The 17,168-nt window shown below is 40.9% G+C and overlaps 1 protein-coding gene across 1 annotated transcript in view; it reads right to left on the bottom strand.

The window, feature by feature from the left end:
• Positions 1-17,168, bottom strand: part of LOC108108295 (division abnormally delayed protein) — a 65,961-nt gene that overhangs the window by 9,309 nt on the left and 39,484 nt on the right. The window contains exon 2 of the mRNA XM_017216300.2: positions 5,638-5,781. Within this exon, the coding sequence (XP_017071789.1) occupies positions 5,638-5,781 (144 nt within the window). The remainder of the gene's footprint in view (positions 1-5,637; positions 5,782-17,168) is intronic.

The following is a 17,168-nucleotide window of genomic DNA, read 5'->3' as shown; positions in this document are numbered from 1 at the left end:
TTATATTTATATTAGGTGGAATTTAAAACCCTTCAAGATAGCTTAGCTTCTTAATCATGACCTATCTGTGATACACAAATTGGCCATTATAATCTTGGCAAATTAGGTTTTGGCCTAGCGGAGGTCCTGCATAGCTTTGCCTGACACTTGCTTACCTTCTTTAGCACTCCATGCTCCACTGCACCATCTGGTAACCCAACCCAACCCAGTCCCGAACCCAACCCACTGTGCGTGGCAGGCAGCTTAAGTGCATGTATTGTAACTAGCTATCTACAGGCGTGCCAACTTGGCACGCCCCTTCGGCGGAGTACCCAGCCATCCAACAGCCAACATCCAGCAATTCAGCCATCCGGCCATCCAACCATCCAGCTATCCAACTCGCCACTCCAACAGCTGTGAGACCTGCGGCAATCTGCTCTTGGCAGGCAGACTCATCTCATCCTAACCCCATAGCCATGGCCATACCGACCGATCTGAACCAGAGGGGCCTCCACTGTAGCCCCTACACAATGTCAAAGTAATTGGATGACTTTTCATTGTTGGAGCCAGGGCGAGTGAGTGGAGAGAGTGAGGATGTTGGAGTTCTCTTCAAAGTGTAGGTCGGTCGACCTTTTTCGGCTTAGCTCAGCGCTCTGACATATTGAAATGCTTCAGAGCATATGCATCAATTGGTTGTAGTGCCCATGGGAGTTATTTGATCTCCGAGTTGCAAACACATCCCCAAAACTGGAAACCCTGCCTGCTAGTTTGCCGAGCGGTTTCCGTTTTTGGTGGCGCGTTAATTACAAGCGCGAGCTTTCAGCGTTTAATTTGCCAAGCAACTAATTATGGTAATTAAATATGCACACAAATGGCCATACTCGATCGCAAGTGGCAGACAAAGTGGCATGGCATCGCCTTTGTTTGTTTTTCAAGAATCTATTAATTAATGAAACGAATGGAAATCTAAAGTCTTGAGACAACGGCTCCATTAGTAATTCGACATTTGTTTTGTCAAACAAGCAAATAATTATAGATCTTCGAAGTCAACTAGTTAGAATGACACAACTGGTTTTAGTCGGGGGAGTTTATAGTTTTTTTTTTTTAAGCATGATTGCAGGTGGTTCGCTGGCTCTGAACTTCAGTTTCCTGTCGATTTCATTGAGAAATCGAAGCTGGAGTCTGAAGGTCGCCTTTAAAAATCGAAACATAAAAAATGAAAGAAAAAGAGCGGCTAAGAAGTGAACGAGTTTGGGTCCGAAAATAAAGCTGAATGGATTTAAGACTCAGCTTAATCAAATTCCAAAAGCCACATCTTTTAAGTTCTACAAACAAATTCCTCTACTTAAACACTTTTGCTACTATTGATTCCCTTTGTGGCATTAAAGGAATCCCCAATCATTCCTCAATAGGTCATGAAAAATGCAGAGCTTAACTGGGGGGTTAGCCACGCCTGCCAGACCAACAGTGTCGCCTCAATCATACTAAAACCTAATGACAACAACACAGGAAACTTTTCGACCTGCCACTGCAACAACTTGAGGCCGAGGCAATGGCAAACAACCTAGCACAGCCTGCAATTCTGTGACAAGGCAAACAAAAGCCGGCTAACAAGCGACGGCAACGGCGACGGCCAAAAAACCACTTTAGCCGTAAAGACAAGAAGGCAGCCGGGCAAAGCACAAGATATGGCCAATAAAGACTTAAGCCGAGGGACCAAGTTGAAAATGCGGGTGCTACAGGGTGGAAAGTTGCAAGTTCCTAGCTGCTAGTTGCAACTTATGAAAGTGCACGCATTGCTGCTGCAGCTGCCGTTGGCTGCCACAAAAAATAAAGAAATAATTTTTGCAGTTTCTATTTTCTTGTTTTGTTGCTGTTTGTGTTTTGTTTTTTGTGTTTTGTTTAAAGGGGCAAAAGTTGTGCTGGCAGAGCAGTAAGTCAGCATTTGCAACTTTTATGCTGGTGCACGCCCCTGCCACACGGGGGGAGACGTTTTTTAGAAGGTTTAAGGGGCCCAGGTGACAGGAAGGGCAGAGGAGATGTTTTGCTGGCAAACGCATTAAGCGCGTGAGCAACACACCAAAGCGACAATGACAAAAGGCAGTGACAGAAAAATCAGAAGCAAATATAATTTAAGTAATTTAATTTTAACTTTATTTTTAAGATAATAACCTGGTAAGTACTGATTTTAGAACATCCTTAAAATCCTTTTCTGATAATTAAAATTTTCTCAATCTTTTTTCTCAGTGAAAAAGCATCTACGAAAGTAGCAACGATAATGATGGTTGTGATGACGGCAGCATCTACGTGGTAAGTGCAATGGAAACGCATTGCGTTGGTGGGAGAAATGTGGAATTGGGGGAATCGGGTAGATCTGCGGATTGGGGTTATTTGGGAGACCTGGTGGGCCCATATAATTCGTAAGCTGCGAAACGTGTTTAAACACGCAAATACTTGCTTAAAAATAATACGCCGAACAAAGCAAGCAGGCACAAAAGGCAGAAGTTAGAGCGGTAAACGGAAGGGGCGTGGGCGTGGATGAGCACTGCAACCGGAAGAAGGCTGCTGGGTACAACAACCAGAGGAAGGTATATACATATTTTGAACAGGAAGGAAGTCCCGGCTTGTATTGCATATGCCACAAGCTGTTGTAGCTGGCAAGTTTATGGAACAAAATAGAAATATGCATTTATTTCGCATACCATAATATTTTATGCGTTACAGAGAGAGAGAGAGAGCAAGCAATAACACCAGCGATTGCCAAGAAATGCATAAAGTTTTATAGTTGCGCATTTTTCGGGAGGGGCTGGCGGTTTTTTTTCCACCAAGACCAGAGAGCATCACGCATACGCCGGGTGTGCTAGAAGAAAGTAAATCAATTTTTATGGCCACTCTGGTGCAGCTAAAAGGGAAACGCGTGCCATAGCAACCACTCGCCGATAAGCACCAAAGTACGCCGTTTGGGCCAGAACTTTTTGGCCAACAAGAAAAAAACACAACCCGTTATCAGCAGCAGACAAGGCACAAAACTTAACCATTAACCATCAGTTACCGCTATATCAGTTTGGCAGCTCTTTATAGTATATTTTAAATCAATTAACCAACTTTTATATAAATCAAACCCAGCCATTAACTGCAACCCTGCCACCCCATTCAGACATCAATCGATCGTTTAGCTTCTACTTTTTAGCCTGGCCTGGCAAATAAATTGCTTTTGAAATTGATTTAAAAATAATTATAATTTGTTATATTGCTCGATTGTTTGGCTAAATGACTCTGCCGATTGCATTTTAATTTTTTCCCTCTTTTGTTTATCTAATAAAACCTGGCACTGTCCAGTGTTTGCATTGCCTCTGTGTGTGTGTGTGTGTGTTGGCTTCTCCAATGCAAATTGAATGCTAATTGTTTGAGGAATACTCTGCTGTGTTTGAGAGTACATGGAAAGTGAATTTAACTGGAAATTAAATAAAGAAATTACTCCTCTTCTCTGTTCTTTTGTTAGCTCTGAACAACCAGCAGCTTTTCTGGAGAGACTTATTAAATATTTAACAAATTTAGTACTGTGATTTCATTGTTTAATATTCTTAAGTAATCATTTGATTGCCCAAAAAGCTGCCCCTAAAATTACTTTATGAACACCGAACAGTCATATAGCCCCAAGGAAGAACCTCAAATTTAATGATCCCTCCATTCGAATGAATCAATGCGATTGCATAAATTAAGCTGATGACAACACACAAAATGCAAACAAATTCGCCAAAATGTATTTATATAAATTGCGGATCCCCACAAACATTCAGTATATATATATCCCCTATATACAAATATATATATACGAGGTGTGTTCAAAAAGTAAGGTGACTTTTCAAATTTCGCGGGCAACATATTTTCGATTATCGTTTTTTTTGTTTTGTTATATTGGTACACTCTTCCCTAACATCTGTACCAAGTTTCAATGGAACATCCTCTTTTGTTTGGTTGTGAGAGGCGTAAAGTTACAAGTTGTTTTGCGAGCTCGGCGATTTTTTGCTATCGAAAAATATGGATCAAAGGATTTGCATCAAATTTTGTGTAAAAAATAAAATTAAGTGCTCTGAAACACTTGAAATGTTGACAGTGGCATACGGTGAAACTGTTCTGAGTAAAAAAATGTGTACAAGTGGTACAAACTCTTCCAAGATGGCCGGGAAGATGCCAATGACCAGCCTCGCTCTGGACGCCCAAGCACGTCAACAACTGATGAAAACGTTCAAGCAGTGACGAAAATTGTTTTGGAAAATCGTCGAATCACTATCAGAGAAGTTGCTGAAGATGTCGGTATATCGCTTGGCTCGTGCCATGAAATTTTTTCAAACGTTTTGGGTATGAGTCGTGTGTCAGCGAAGTTTGTTCCGAAATTGCTGAATTTTGAGCAAAAGAACCGTCGCATGAGCATCGCTCAAGAGCTGTTGAATGACGTCAACGACGACCCAGATTTACTTAAAAGGGTCATAACTGGTGACGAATCATGGGTATATGGTTATGATATCGAAACCAAAGCCCAATCGTCCCAATGGAAGAGCCCAGACGAGCCAAGACCGAAAAAAGCAAAAAATCGCCGAGCTCGCAAAATAACTTGTAACTTTACGCCTCTCACAACCAAACAAAAGAGGATGTTCCATTGAAACTTGGTACAGATGTTAGGGAAGAGTGTACCAATATAACAAAACAAAAAAAACGATAATCGAAAATATGTTGCCCGCGAAATTTGAAAAGTCACCTTACTTTTTGAACACACCTCGTATAATGTGTGGGCTTGTGGAAACGAGGAGGGCGTGTTTAAAGTCTTTTTGAATGCGCGCCCATTTCCAAGAATTTTGCAGACTCAGACCCAGCGAGAACAACAATGAGGAGGCAGCACCAACAGCAGCAGCAGCAGCAACATCACAGCGGCAACAGCAACGGCAGCACCCCAAAAACTTGCCTTAAAGTGAAGCGAGATTTACAGCATGTACGACAACAATTTGCAGGCATTGTGTGAAAGGGGCAGTCTGAAAAGGGGTAAGTGCGGCAGGGGCGTGGCAGTGCCCAAAACGTGACCCAGACAAAGTTTGCAAAATTGTCTAAAAAGGGACAGCGGCGGCCACAGCAACAACAACAACATTATTTAATGCCTTTTTAATTAGATGCAGTCAGTGAGTCGCGTTCGCTGCATTTTAAAATAACTCTGCCCGATGGTTATGGTTATGGTTATGAATCCCTATATACCCAAAAGGTATATACGAACATATTTTTTTATATCTCAGTTTATTATACAGTCGCTTTGATCTGCATACAAATTCAAATTACAAATCAATTTCGCATTTCGCATTTCGCTTTCGCGTTTCAAGTTTAATTTGGTTAGCTCACTTCGTAATAATTCTACTCCCAGGCAGGATGAAATTTGCATATGATAAATTATTTATTGCCACGAATATATACTTTGGTCTAACGCTTTTTTTTTGAGGGGAAAAAGCCCAGCAAACTTTTCAGACTCTCTGGCCGTGGAGATTTGCATAGAAAGGCAAGCAAAATGCTTGCCCGCCTTTCGATTTCACTTTGCAGCAATCCCCCCAGCAATCCCCGCTAATCCTTTCTCCTGCTCTCGTTCTCTCAGTAATATCCATTTATAGTACTCACTTTGAAATTGTTTGGCATTCGTTTCGAGGACTCCGCGCAGACTGCTGGTGTGGTGGTGCAGCAGTTGCTCAAACATTCCGGCGGCTTTGTCACGCAGCTCCAGCTCGGTGGCATTGTTGCAGCAGCTTCCACCGCAAACGGCGCCTGGAAAATTAAAAATACGAGCGAGATGAGTACAGATTGGCCATTGAGATTTAAGCTATTCTTAGGTAGCAGTAGAATCAGGGAAAAAAAGGTGGGTATTAAGGGAATTTTAAAAAGGGAAAAGAGATATCAATGGAAAACCATTTTATGACAGAGAAGATTGGTATTTCTCTTCAAGAGGAAGCTTATTTAATATCAGAACATCATATATCAATATAAAAATATTAAATATTATTTTCCATATCTTATTGGCAAGTAATAAGCCCCCTTATCATCTATCATCTCAGCTCATCTTGCATCATTACAAAAGCGCCTGCTGCGCCCATATCATTTTCAAATTATCGCACAAATCAAATATTTACTCATGACTCTATGTCCGTGTGTGTGTGTGTGTGTGTGTGAGTGTGTGGGCGTGTGGGTTGTCTCGTTTAATTGTTTATGGCCTTAAAATGGCAGTGGGCGTGTTGGCCAGCCAGCTTTACAGCAACAAAGTGGCCATAGTTTCCGACTCGCGGCGTGGGCTTAGCAATTTAAAATATACTATAAATCCAGCGAATGCATAAGCCAGAAGTAGGAACCAAGTTGGCCAGCTAGTTTCATCATTGACGGTCGCGTTAATAACTTTTAAATTGCTCATAATTGCAATTGTTTTTGTTTTTCTTTTAAGCTTTTTTTTTCTTTTAAGCTGGCTAAACGACAAAATCGGAGCAGTCTGTCTGATGTTGGGCCATAAAACTCGCAGCGGGCAATGATTGTTTTTTCAGCTGCCACTGAAATACGAGCGAATTCCGCTAATGACAATGGATAAGAGAGGGGGAAAGTGGGCTAAAACGATTTTCAACTTACTAATCGTTGTGCCCCAGAAAATGTTGTCTAATGAAAGAAACTAAAAAAAAGGAGGAGGAAAAAAGGCAAACTGTGACGTGACAATAAATCGCAGGGGAATGCCCCCCCCCACACCCCTCACTTGACTGGGTGTCATAAATTAGTGGAGAAACAAATCGTGTGACAGGCTTTTTATGACAACTGCAATGACAACAACAGATACATCTTTTATGGTCGTCTGCCCCTTCGTCTTTATAGTTTATAATTTAAATTAATGGCCTTTACACCATGTTCGTAGCGCCTACATTGAACGTTCGAAATTACCCGATTCAGTGGCCATATGTTGGCTGTCGTAAAATTAGCAAACGAAAATGAATTCAACAAATGGAAAATGGAAAGAAAATGCAGATGCAGTCAGCGTCTATTTTGGGTTTAACTAATGGCAAACATCGATAGTTGCAGTTAATCGGCCGAAGGCCATGACACAAATTTTCGGCCTGGAAAATGAAATAGTAAATGACAAACCGACTTGGCTCAAAGCCATTATACCAATGATATCCATATAGCCAACCAAGTTGACCAGGCTGCCAGTCAATCATAGCCCGTCATAGACGAAAGCCAAACAGATTTTTAGTTATGTGCCATCGATTTGTGAGCTGTTTGGGGACTTCTTCTCAAGTGGCCCAAAAGGATTTGGCTTCCCTTTTCCTAGCAATTGCATTGTATAAGTTATCGATTAGGGGCTGTCCTCTAGGCTCCTTTGGCTATGATGTGTTTATGCGTTTTTGCAACTGCTCGGCCATAAATCGGTCTAAGGATCAGGGGAGCACTTCCCGCATGGCAGTTGGCCAGAAACTCAGGCGTCACTCAGTCAGCCAGCCAGTCACTACGTCTGGGGCGGAAAACACTAAGGGAAAAAATAAAGGAAAACCGGAGGAAAGCAGAAAAAAAAAACAGGGGAAGCCAGTGCAAGTTAAACCTGCCCCCTGACAATGTTGGAATTCTTCGCTTTCGAACGCTTTCCGCCTGCAACTCTTTTCTGTGGCTCAAGAGCTCAAAACTCGAGCAGCAGAAATTCAATTCAATTGCTGCAACGTGCATGCATACACATACCAGCTCAGTGGCAGGATCTCTACACACACACATATACATATACACAAACGTACATATATCATGCCGTGGCCCAGAAAAGTATGCTATGGCAAACTGTTTCTGGCAACGGACGGCCAAATTGCAAAGGAACGTATAGGGAGGCCCAAAACGGAGATGGGAGATGTGGAGAACTGGGAAGCTACGAGAATAGAGAGATGTATCTGCATTGGAAGAAATAGTTAACCCAGAAATGGTTATCTTATACGATGAAACACAAAACTTTTCAGATTTTAGGCCCGAAAGTTGACCGAATTTCCAAACTTAATTTCTTATTATTAAACTAAATTTAGCTAAACACATTTTCTTTCAGTGCTATTGTTAGTTATTTTTCGCCGTACTTCAAAGGCAAATGACAGGGGGAGGGGTGTAAAAAATGCAAATCTCATGCATGGCCAGAAAATGCTCTGCCAAAAATACCAAGGAACGGCCCTGACCGCAAAAAGGAGGTGGAGAATCGGCCAAAAAAGGGGGCCAGTGGCCCCATTACGACTCCCTACCCCTACCCCACCACTGTGCTACTGTCTCTCTCTCTCTCTCTATATATATTTTCAGGCCTTGTTTTCCAGCCTGTCACCGCAAATGCAACTGACGACGTGTGCGAATTTGTTTACTGTAATTGTCTTCACTGTAAAAAGGGGCTGTGCGGGTGGATGGGGTACCCACACACATGAACACACTGCCACACGCACATATATAAACCATATATCCATACAGGCATACATATATAGCATATCCATTGAGATAGGCTCTGGCTCTGTGGTTGCTTGTCTTTTGGCATTAGCCAAGTTGGCTGGGAGCCAAGAAAGCGCTTAGCCCGCAAAACACTTGGCTCTGGTAGTGGATTTTGCATACCTTGACATATTTCGAGTGTCCTTACTCCACCGCCCGCTTCACTAGCTCTCTGACTCCCTATGGCATATGCTACTTGTATGCGTTTTCAATTTGCACAATTTAGTGTAAACGTGTTGATAATAATGAAGCCAAGAGCCAGGAGAATTTCCTAACCGTCAAAATGTCTGAAACTTTAGCCCTGACTGCTGTAATTAAAACCGATCCCTGCCCTATATGTCTGCCGAAATATTTTGACAGGCAGGCATTGTAGGAAAAATAATTTAATTACGATGTGTATAGGGGAGAGGGCTAACAAGTTCAGGACATGCATGCGGATTTAATTGAATAAAAAATGTATAAAACATGGGAAAAATGTATAAAACTTTCTGTTAATTGAGCAGCTTTCAGCTTTCATTAAGGTTTTTCTTGAAAATAAGGTTTAAGGGATAGGTTTGCTTCTGATTTCCCATCCAAGATAGCAGCATTTTGGCCAAAACAATGCCAATAATTGTTGATAGAAGTGTCATATCTTGTCAAGTTCATCATAAAATTCCCCATCGATTGGCATTCAAATAAGGAAATGATTTCCTCGACCAGGAACCACTTTTAAGTACAAGAAACTACAACTTATTTTCCTGCAAAACCAACTTAAACTCTTTTAAAAATCAACATCAAATATTTAACTAATGAAATATATATAATCCCCCGAAAGTTTGTGATAAACTTTGAGTATAATTTACGGCCTTGATTGAAAATCAATTTAATTTCCCCTCACATACGGCTCAGGTCGCAACAAATAGTCCAAACGATTGCCAGAGGCCATAAATTCTCTAATAAATTTATGAACCTGCAACGACTGCAATGCCCAGCCAAATAAAAACATCCGCCGCGGTCGCCAGAGGCTTCCTATCACCGTGGCCAAAACAGGGGGGAGGGAGGTGTTAAATGGGGGGAGTTCTGGGCCTGGGCTTGGTACTCTGCATGTCACACACAATAATTTCATTTTATTTTCTATTTTCTTTTTTTTTTTATCAAAAATTGTTGACAACTACTTGTCAAACACGAACAATTTGTGCAGCACTCAGAGAGGGCGATAACAATTAAGTCAACAAATGTTGATGGTAGGTAGTGGGGGAGTGTGTGGCAGTGTGGCAGAGGGGGGTAGTTCAGGGGTCAGGGTACACCATATCAAAGTGCCTGGCCTGTTGTCCATTTTATGGTTCGTTGGTTTCTGTTTGCTGTTATGACACGTTTGTCCCAAACATAGATCATCATCAAGATCGCGAGGTCTTTTCCAGGTTTTCCCCTTTTTTTCTCCATTTTTTCTTACCCGGAAAACTACCTTAACTTCTGGTTCGTTGAACTTAGCACCTCTATATTTAGCTATCGCCTGAACTTGTTTTATTGGCCACCTTTGTTTATTTGCGATTTCTATATCTTATCGGACCTGCTTCATTCTGAGCCGCATCAATGTCAGCAAACATATCCCTGCCTGACACGAAACTGATATCGTTTGGGCCAGCTTTACAGGCAGGTAAATCCTATTTGGTTGAAAGTGCAGGTGGAACAGTGAAGTTTAAGTAAAGTTAATAGTGATATTAAGTTAAAATTAAGTCTAAAAGGAAATATTCTATAGGTAGGAAAGCAATAAAACTTAATATTAAAAATTGTGAAAAATATAAAATGATATTCCTATTTCCTTATTAAATCTTCTAATTTTTAACTTTTAAATAGGCAAAGTAAAGTATTTCAAATTCGTTTTAGCCACTTGCCACTGTGTGCGGTGGCATTTTCAATTATTTGTTATTTTGCATATGTTTGGCAGCGATTATTTGGCGTTGCAGCTGCCACGGGAGAAAATCCCAACAATTCTGCTGGTAAATTGTTAATGTGCCGCATAAGTTTTCAATTTGTGTGGCAAATTCCGCACGGATGCTAACTTGCAACATTGCTGTTGCTGTTGGTGTTGCTGCTGACATCGAAGCTGGCAGATTTTGGCGCCACGTCTGCGTGGCATGTAAAATTTATTGCGTCGGCTGCAGCGACAATCTCTTTGCCATTTATTTGCATTCGCATTTGAATCCACACATTCGTATATATATATATACTATATACATATATATGTATATATCGGGGTAACTGTAACTGTATCTGTATCTATATCTGAATGTGTATCTAAGCTTCCTTCGGCTTGTTGCACGCACTGCACTTTGTGCTAATCTTGCAATGAAAATGTCAGCTGAGATTATGCGTGCCACAGACTTGCTAGTTTGTCAGTTGCAAGTTGCAAGTTGCTGGTAGCTGGTAGTTGCATGCCCCCATATTTGGCCAGCTTACATTTTCGACAGGCGCCAGGCAGACGCGTCTTAACCGCAACGCGAAATTCCCGTTGTCTGCCTCAACGGCCTCATGAAATATATTAAAAATTTAATTGAAAAGCATTTTGGCCGCAAATTGCAAGTTGCCTCAACTTCGGAGGGGGCAGTGACAATTATTAATTATTTAGATTTATGAGCCAGCCACAAAGATAGTTGTCTGTGCGAGTCGAGTTGAGTTAATCTATATGCAAATGTCTGGGATATCTGCAGAACTAATGGCCAAACATTAAAACTGGATGGAAAGTTTTGCCAGGCTGTCGTCTCTAAGGAGAGAGAATCTTTGAACATTTTCTTTCTCAGATCACGATCTGCACTTTGTCTCGGCCGACAGATTGCAAATATCTCAATGGTGTTAGCAAGTAGAATCCGAGAGATTTCAAATTCAGCGAACAAAGAACTTAATGCCAATGCACAGACTATTAATAAACCCCAGAATGCATATCCTCAATGATGATGATGATGATGATGATGATTCACCCATCTTCGATGCCGATGATGAAGTGCAGCCCCAAAAACACAAAGGAACGGGGCATTAAATATACTTGAATAAACAAAGAAATCAAATTACAACAAGCTGGTCGGTCGCAAGCAAATGTTCAACACACAAATCCAAAATAAACGAACAACAAAATGTTGAACTTATGAGGATTTTCATTTTGTTTTTCTGCTGTTTCTTTTTCTGTTTTTGTTTTTTTGTGAAAACAAAAAGAGAACAACAAATAATTGAGGAAATCGCTGACAATAAGCAAACACGAAAAAGGAGCCGCTGTTGCAGCAGCAGTTTTATAATTGAAACCATCTCAGCTGCTGCATGTTGCTGCCGGGCATCCCAAAAGCCACACACACACACACACCCAGGGCCAGCAACAACAAACAATTGCAAATTATACAACTGGGCGCCCAGCAAATGGTAGCCAGCAACAAAGGGGCGTATCGAGGAGGCATCTCTCATGGCTCTAAAGTATTTTATACTTTTTTTTTCGTTTTTTTTCTTGCACTGCAGTTGTACAAACATCGGCGTCAAACAAAAACAAAAACACAACACACGAACAAACAAACAGACGCAAATAAATGCTTCCTAAGAGCAACAAATTCTGCGCTCCCAGTTGGCCAATCGTCGAGGCCAGCTGTCCGATTCCGATTCCAATCCGATTCCCCAGCTGCCACACTGGCAGAATCAGGGGCCCTGCCTTCTGGGAAGCCCAAAAAGTAGGAACTTAACTCGAGGTTTTTCTCATATTTTATACTTTTTCTTAAGGAGAATCACTCACTTAGAAAGAAACTAAGTTTATGTTTTCATAATCAAAAGCAATTTTGCTAAACTAAAACCCTTGATCAGTAAGCTAACTCTTAGGCATTAATAAATCAAAGATATAAATAAACTTGTATAATTTTCTTACTTCTTCAGCAAAGCTTTTAACTTTTTATGATACTCTTCCTCAAGTGTTAAGTTTATTCTTTATAAAGAAATTTACTATTTCTGCAAGTGCAAGACCCACTAATGGCGATCTAGTTGCTGGTGTTGCCGCTGCTTTTCTGCTGCTGCTGCAAATTGCGGGTAATCATAGTGCATGTTGCATGCAAATTAACGCATCAACAAGCCGCCGGCTGAGGGAAAAGGGGAGAGATGGTGGAAATCTGCTCGGGACCCCGCATAAATGCCATTTTATGAGATTATGCCAATGGGAAAATATGCTCACGGACGGAAGGCCGTTGGGGTAGGCTCTTTGTTGTTGTTGCGCCACTGCAACTGCTGTTGCTGCTACTGCTGCTTTTGTTGCCTGGTAATCCTATTGTAATTAACTTGTTTTTCAGCCGTTGCCCGTTCAGCAAATGTCATGCCAGCAATTGCAGAGCAAAAAGTTATGGTCTTAATGTACGCAAATTTCCACAGATTGCCGTTGGGCGAAACATAACTATAAATAGAGCCCAGATGCGAGTGGCAAAGGAATGTGCAGCATAAGATCTTGAGAAATTAGGCTCATCAAGTTCATTATCAGAAAAGCAGGTAAAAAATTATTGAGTGTTACTATGGTTAGTATGTACTTAAAGCCTTGAAGTTGAAGGAAACCTGAATGGAACTAGGAGATGTGATCCATTAAATCATAACACTAAGTGGCAGCTACTTTTTCTGCTTTGTAAAATCTTAATTACGCCTCGGATCATAAACCATTTGAGTTTATTAGTGCTGACAAAACAGATTTTTCAAGCACTTGCTCTAAATTAAATTCAATTCGAGTGGACTTGTGTGTTGCTAATGGTGTTATACTGTAGCTGCTGCTGCTGCTGCCACTGATAACGACCGGCAACAATTACAATTAACTAATAAATATGGGGCATGTCAGGCGAGAGAACGTTGCATTATTATTACTGTCTGACATCGTAACTATATATATATATATATTACTGTAATTACACTCCCGTTGCATTTGTCTCGTATTTCAAGTATTTCGTACTCTAGTGTAATGCCAATCCGATGAAAGAAAACCCACTCAGGTTACCAGCCAGGCGAAATAAGTGCAGAGTTGCCAGAAAATGTGGGCCAAGAGAAGTGAATTATGACAACTATTTCAGAAACAGAAACAGAAACAGAAAGAGAGAGAGAGAGACAGAAACAGAAACAGAGCCAGAAATCACCAAAAACACAAAACACAATTAGGTCACATTTATTTTCGGACAATCAGATTCTGCTGTTGTTGTCCAAAGCACTTAACCAGCACTTGTTGTATGTCGGTTGTATATATATATATAGTGTAGGGTTATATATATTATAATTGCAACGCACCATCCAGGCCATAAAAATGAAGCCAAGACCCAGACTCAGCATAAAAATAAAATAAATATAATAAAACCACACACTCTGGTTTTGTTTTTCTTTGGTCATGAAGTGGATTTTTGGGTCAGTCGTCGTCTGATGACAGAAGAAAAAAAAAAACTATGGAATTTCTAGGAGGTTTGGTCTGGCCTCGGGGGTCGGCTAGATGGATGCTGAAGAACCCCACCCACTTGGCATTGTGTAACGACAATATAGTTTGCGTGTAATGTGTTGCATGTTAGTAGCTTTTAATTATATGTTGATTATGTTTCAGAGCAATATCAGCAGCAAACAAACAAGCGGGCGGCCAACAAAACAACATCGTGACAACTCGAAATAGTGGCACGTACGGCATAGACAAAAGGCCTCCATGTCCACCAAACCACCCAACTAACTGTGCTTCCCAACCCTCCCTCTCAACCAACACCACTGCTGACTTGCAGAAAACCGAGGATAGAGAAGAGCTACGAAAAATTCAATTAGTTTTGTGTTTGCGCATTGCATGACAACAATGAGAGTCTCGGTTCCACTCACCAAGCACCTCGATGCCCTCCTGCCACACCCTCTCGCCTGGCTTCCTTTCGGTTGCATGAACTCTCTCGTAAATGTTTATTAAATTGTGGAACGCAAAGCGAGCTGAAGGTGCTAGGAGATAAGCTAACGATTGGAATGGTTACGGGGCTGTTAAGGGGCTCTTTGGAATAGAGAAAAGCTAATTATAGGATTAAAAGCAGAACAAAGAATTTCAGATGGGATTTAAATGGGAAGAAAACTAAGGCATGCAGGAGGGACAACCTTGAAAACCTTTTGCTTGGATATTATACTATATCTTTTCATAGTATAAAATAGATTAAACTTGGTTAAAAACCTTAAAATAGATCGAAAAAGGTCATAGAAAATCCTCCTTATAACCACATGGCAAATGTCAACCGAGCTTAACTCCTATAATAAAATCGTCCTAACCCGAAGCTCAGCTTTGCCACCTGAACAATGCCAAAAGGTGGGACAATAAAATTGCAATTTGGCTGAAACGTGTTCAATGCTTCAATATTTGCCTAACTCTGGCCAGAGACACCCACACTCAACCCATCCTAGGATGCCGAGAATACCCACGAAGGAGACGAAGGATGGAAGCCATTGAAAGCTTGGCCAGTTTTTTGTGTGTTCAACTCAAGCGTTTGGCAAATGGCCGCAAGTCTTCTTTTCGACAGTTTTATTTCGTAGGAGGGTTGGAAGCCCTCACAAGTGCAGCACAAATTGCGCATACGCCGCATTGACCGGCCACGTCGGAGCCCCGAAGCCAGCGATTTATCTGGTAAGGCGGGGGGTGGGAGGGAAATGAGATGGTGGATTGAAAGCAGCACTAAATAGTTGCCTTACAAATTTAGTTGTGGCCATTTCAGCGTCGGGGATTTTCAATTACGCCCACAAACAAGCCAGATTCGAGCAAAATGCCAAGAGCCAAGAGCATTTTGGTGCGCTTTACGCTTTCGCCATAAAACTAAAGCTTAATGCGGATACACGGCAGGGTTTCGGGAGGGAATCCCCCTGCAAAAACGGGGTAAATCGAAATGAATAAATATTGAGTTTTGGCGTTAGGGCTCCGGCAAGCAAACAGAAAGCCAAACAAAAGACACCGCTGCGAAGGGGCAAATATTGGCGGAGATTTTCATTTTGGTTTCTTTTTTTTCTGTGTTTTTTTTTTTTCTCTCTCAACTTTTCCACTTGTTCTTGGCCATTGTCTTACCTAGTAGTCAGTCATTCAGTCAGCCAGAAAGAAAGACAGACACATCCAGTCATTGGTTCCCCCATTCATTTGCTCGGGCAAACACTTTTGGGATCGGGCCTGGTTTATCTTTTCATGCTGCTCACGTAGCTGGCTTGGGGCGAGGAAAATTTGCCAAGTTTTCCTAGATGATTTCGCCCCATACATGAGTATTTTCTCGCCTCGTTTTGTTTGTCGATTGTTTGCGATTTGTTTTCTTTTATTTTACATTTTTATAATTCACGTGCTTGTTTATTTTGTAAGAAAAAAAAAATGGAAGAAAAATGAACAAAAAAAATCTGCTACCTACGTCATCGTTTGGCTTTAGATTCTGTGAACCGTAAGAATATCTGCGGAAAATCATCTTTCGCTTTTCCTTGGCATTGTTTGAATTATACAAAAGTATACGTTTGTATATCTGCGGCTTCTTGGTCTGTTTCGTTTCACGGAAGCAATTAGACGTACTCATATATACCGCGCCTTCATTCATAGGAACGAATTCTCTCTGTCTTTTCCTGCTTTTCCTCACTTTCTTTTTTTTTGGGCGTGTTGGTTGGCTTTTATTTTTAAATGCGCGAAAAATCGCAAAATTCAGCGAACTTTTCCTTACTTTATATGCATAGGCCAGAGTACTTGTACAATGGAATGAATAATGCATACGAAGGCGGAAAATTGGTTCAATCTAAGCTGCAGCTTGGAATGTTCTAGCCAGGAATTTAAATACTAATCCAAGGGTTCCTAATGTATGACTAAATTTGAGATGCAGTTTTCATTACAACTTGAAAGTTGGAAAAGAAAAAACTGTTTAATTGAGTGAGCGGAAGTGCTGGAATAATTACTCCTGCCATTTAGTTTGAAAATTGTAATTTAGATGGGTTTATGTTGGGTTTTCCAGGCAAATGGAAAGCTTTTCAATAAGCTGCTCTTTCTAATAACACAAAATTCGAACATAAATCCTCTTAAATTTTTGGCCTTTCATTTAGGTTTGCCTTCTATTATTAGCCATTTTTATTAATTGAGAGCTTAAATGAAGGGAAATGCTGCAAAATGGCAACGAAAATGAAATGAAAACTTGTTTACATGTGGAATGTATTACTAAATGCCTAAAATTATTGATTTCTCTTTTAATAACAATTAAACTAATCCAACTTTATGAGTTTCATTTACTGCCCTGGCAGATTCTTTAATAAAATAAAATAATGAAATTAAATTTAATTACAGAAAATCAATTTAGCTAATAGATGGGAATTTTTATTCCCCCTGTCCTAATTTATTAAATGCTAAACTTGCTTGTAATCGTTACACTCAGACCCGAATGGCAAGACACTAAACCAGGCTTAATTCCAATGCACTTGGCCAATTACCGAATGCCGGCATATAATTTTCAATTTAATAGCTTCATCATCAGTGGTTTGCGGTCCAAGGAGCAAGTTTCAACCCCTCCCCCCCCATGTTCAGCCCACTCGCTGTTGATGTCGCCTCCAGATAGGCACCACTATATACATATAGATAGCCCAGACTTCTCTATGGGATTAGGCATAAAGTGCAAACTGTTGTAAGCAAAGCTGTTGACAATATTCTGTTGCTTTGGTTTTGTAGCTTTTGGGGCGTTGTAACGCCT

The sequence above is a fragment of the Drosophila eugracilis genome, unplaced genomic scaffold, assembly GCF_018153835.1.
Source record: "Drosophila eugracilis isolate 14026-0451.02 unplaced genomic scaffold, ASM1815383v1 contig_1825, whole genome shotgun sequence".
Lineage (NCBI taxonomy): Eukaryota > Metazoa > Arthropoda > Insecta > Diptera > Drosophilidae > Drosophila > Drosophila eugracilis.
The sequence above is the reverse complement of the archived record's forward strand: the minus strand, read 5'-3'. Positions and strand labels throughout refer to the sequence as shown.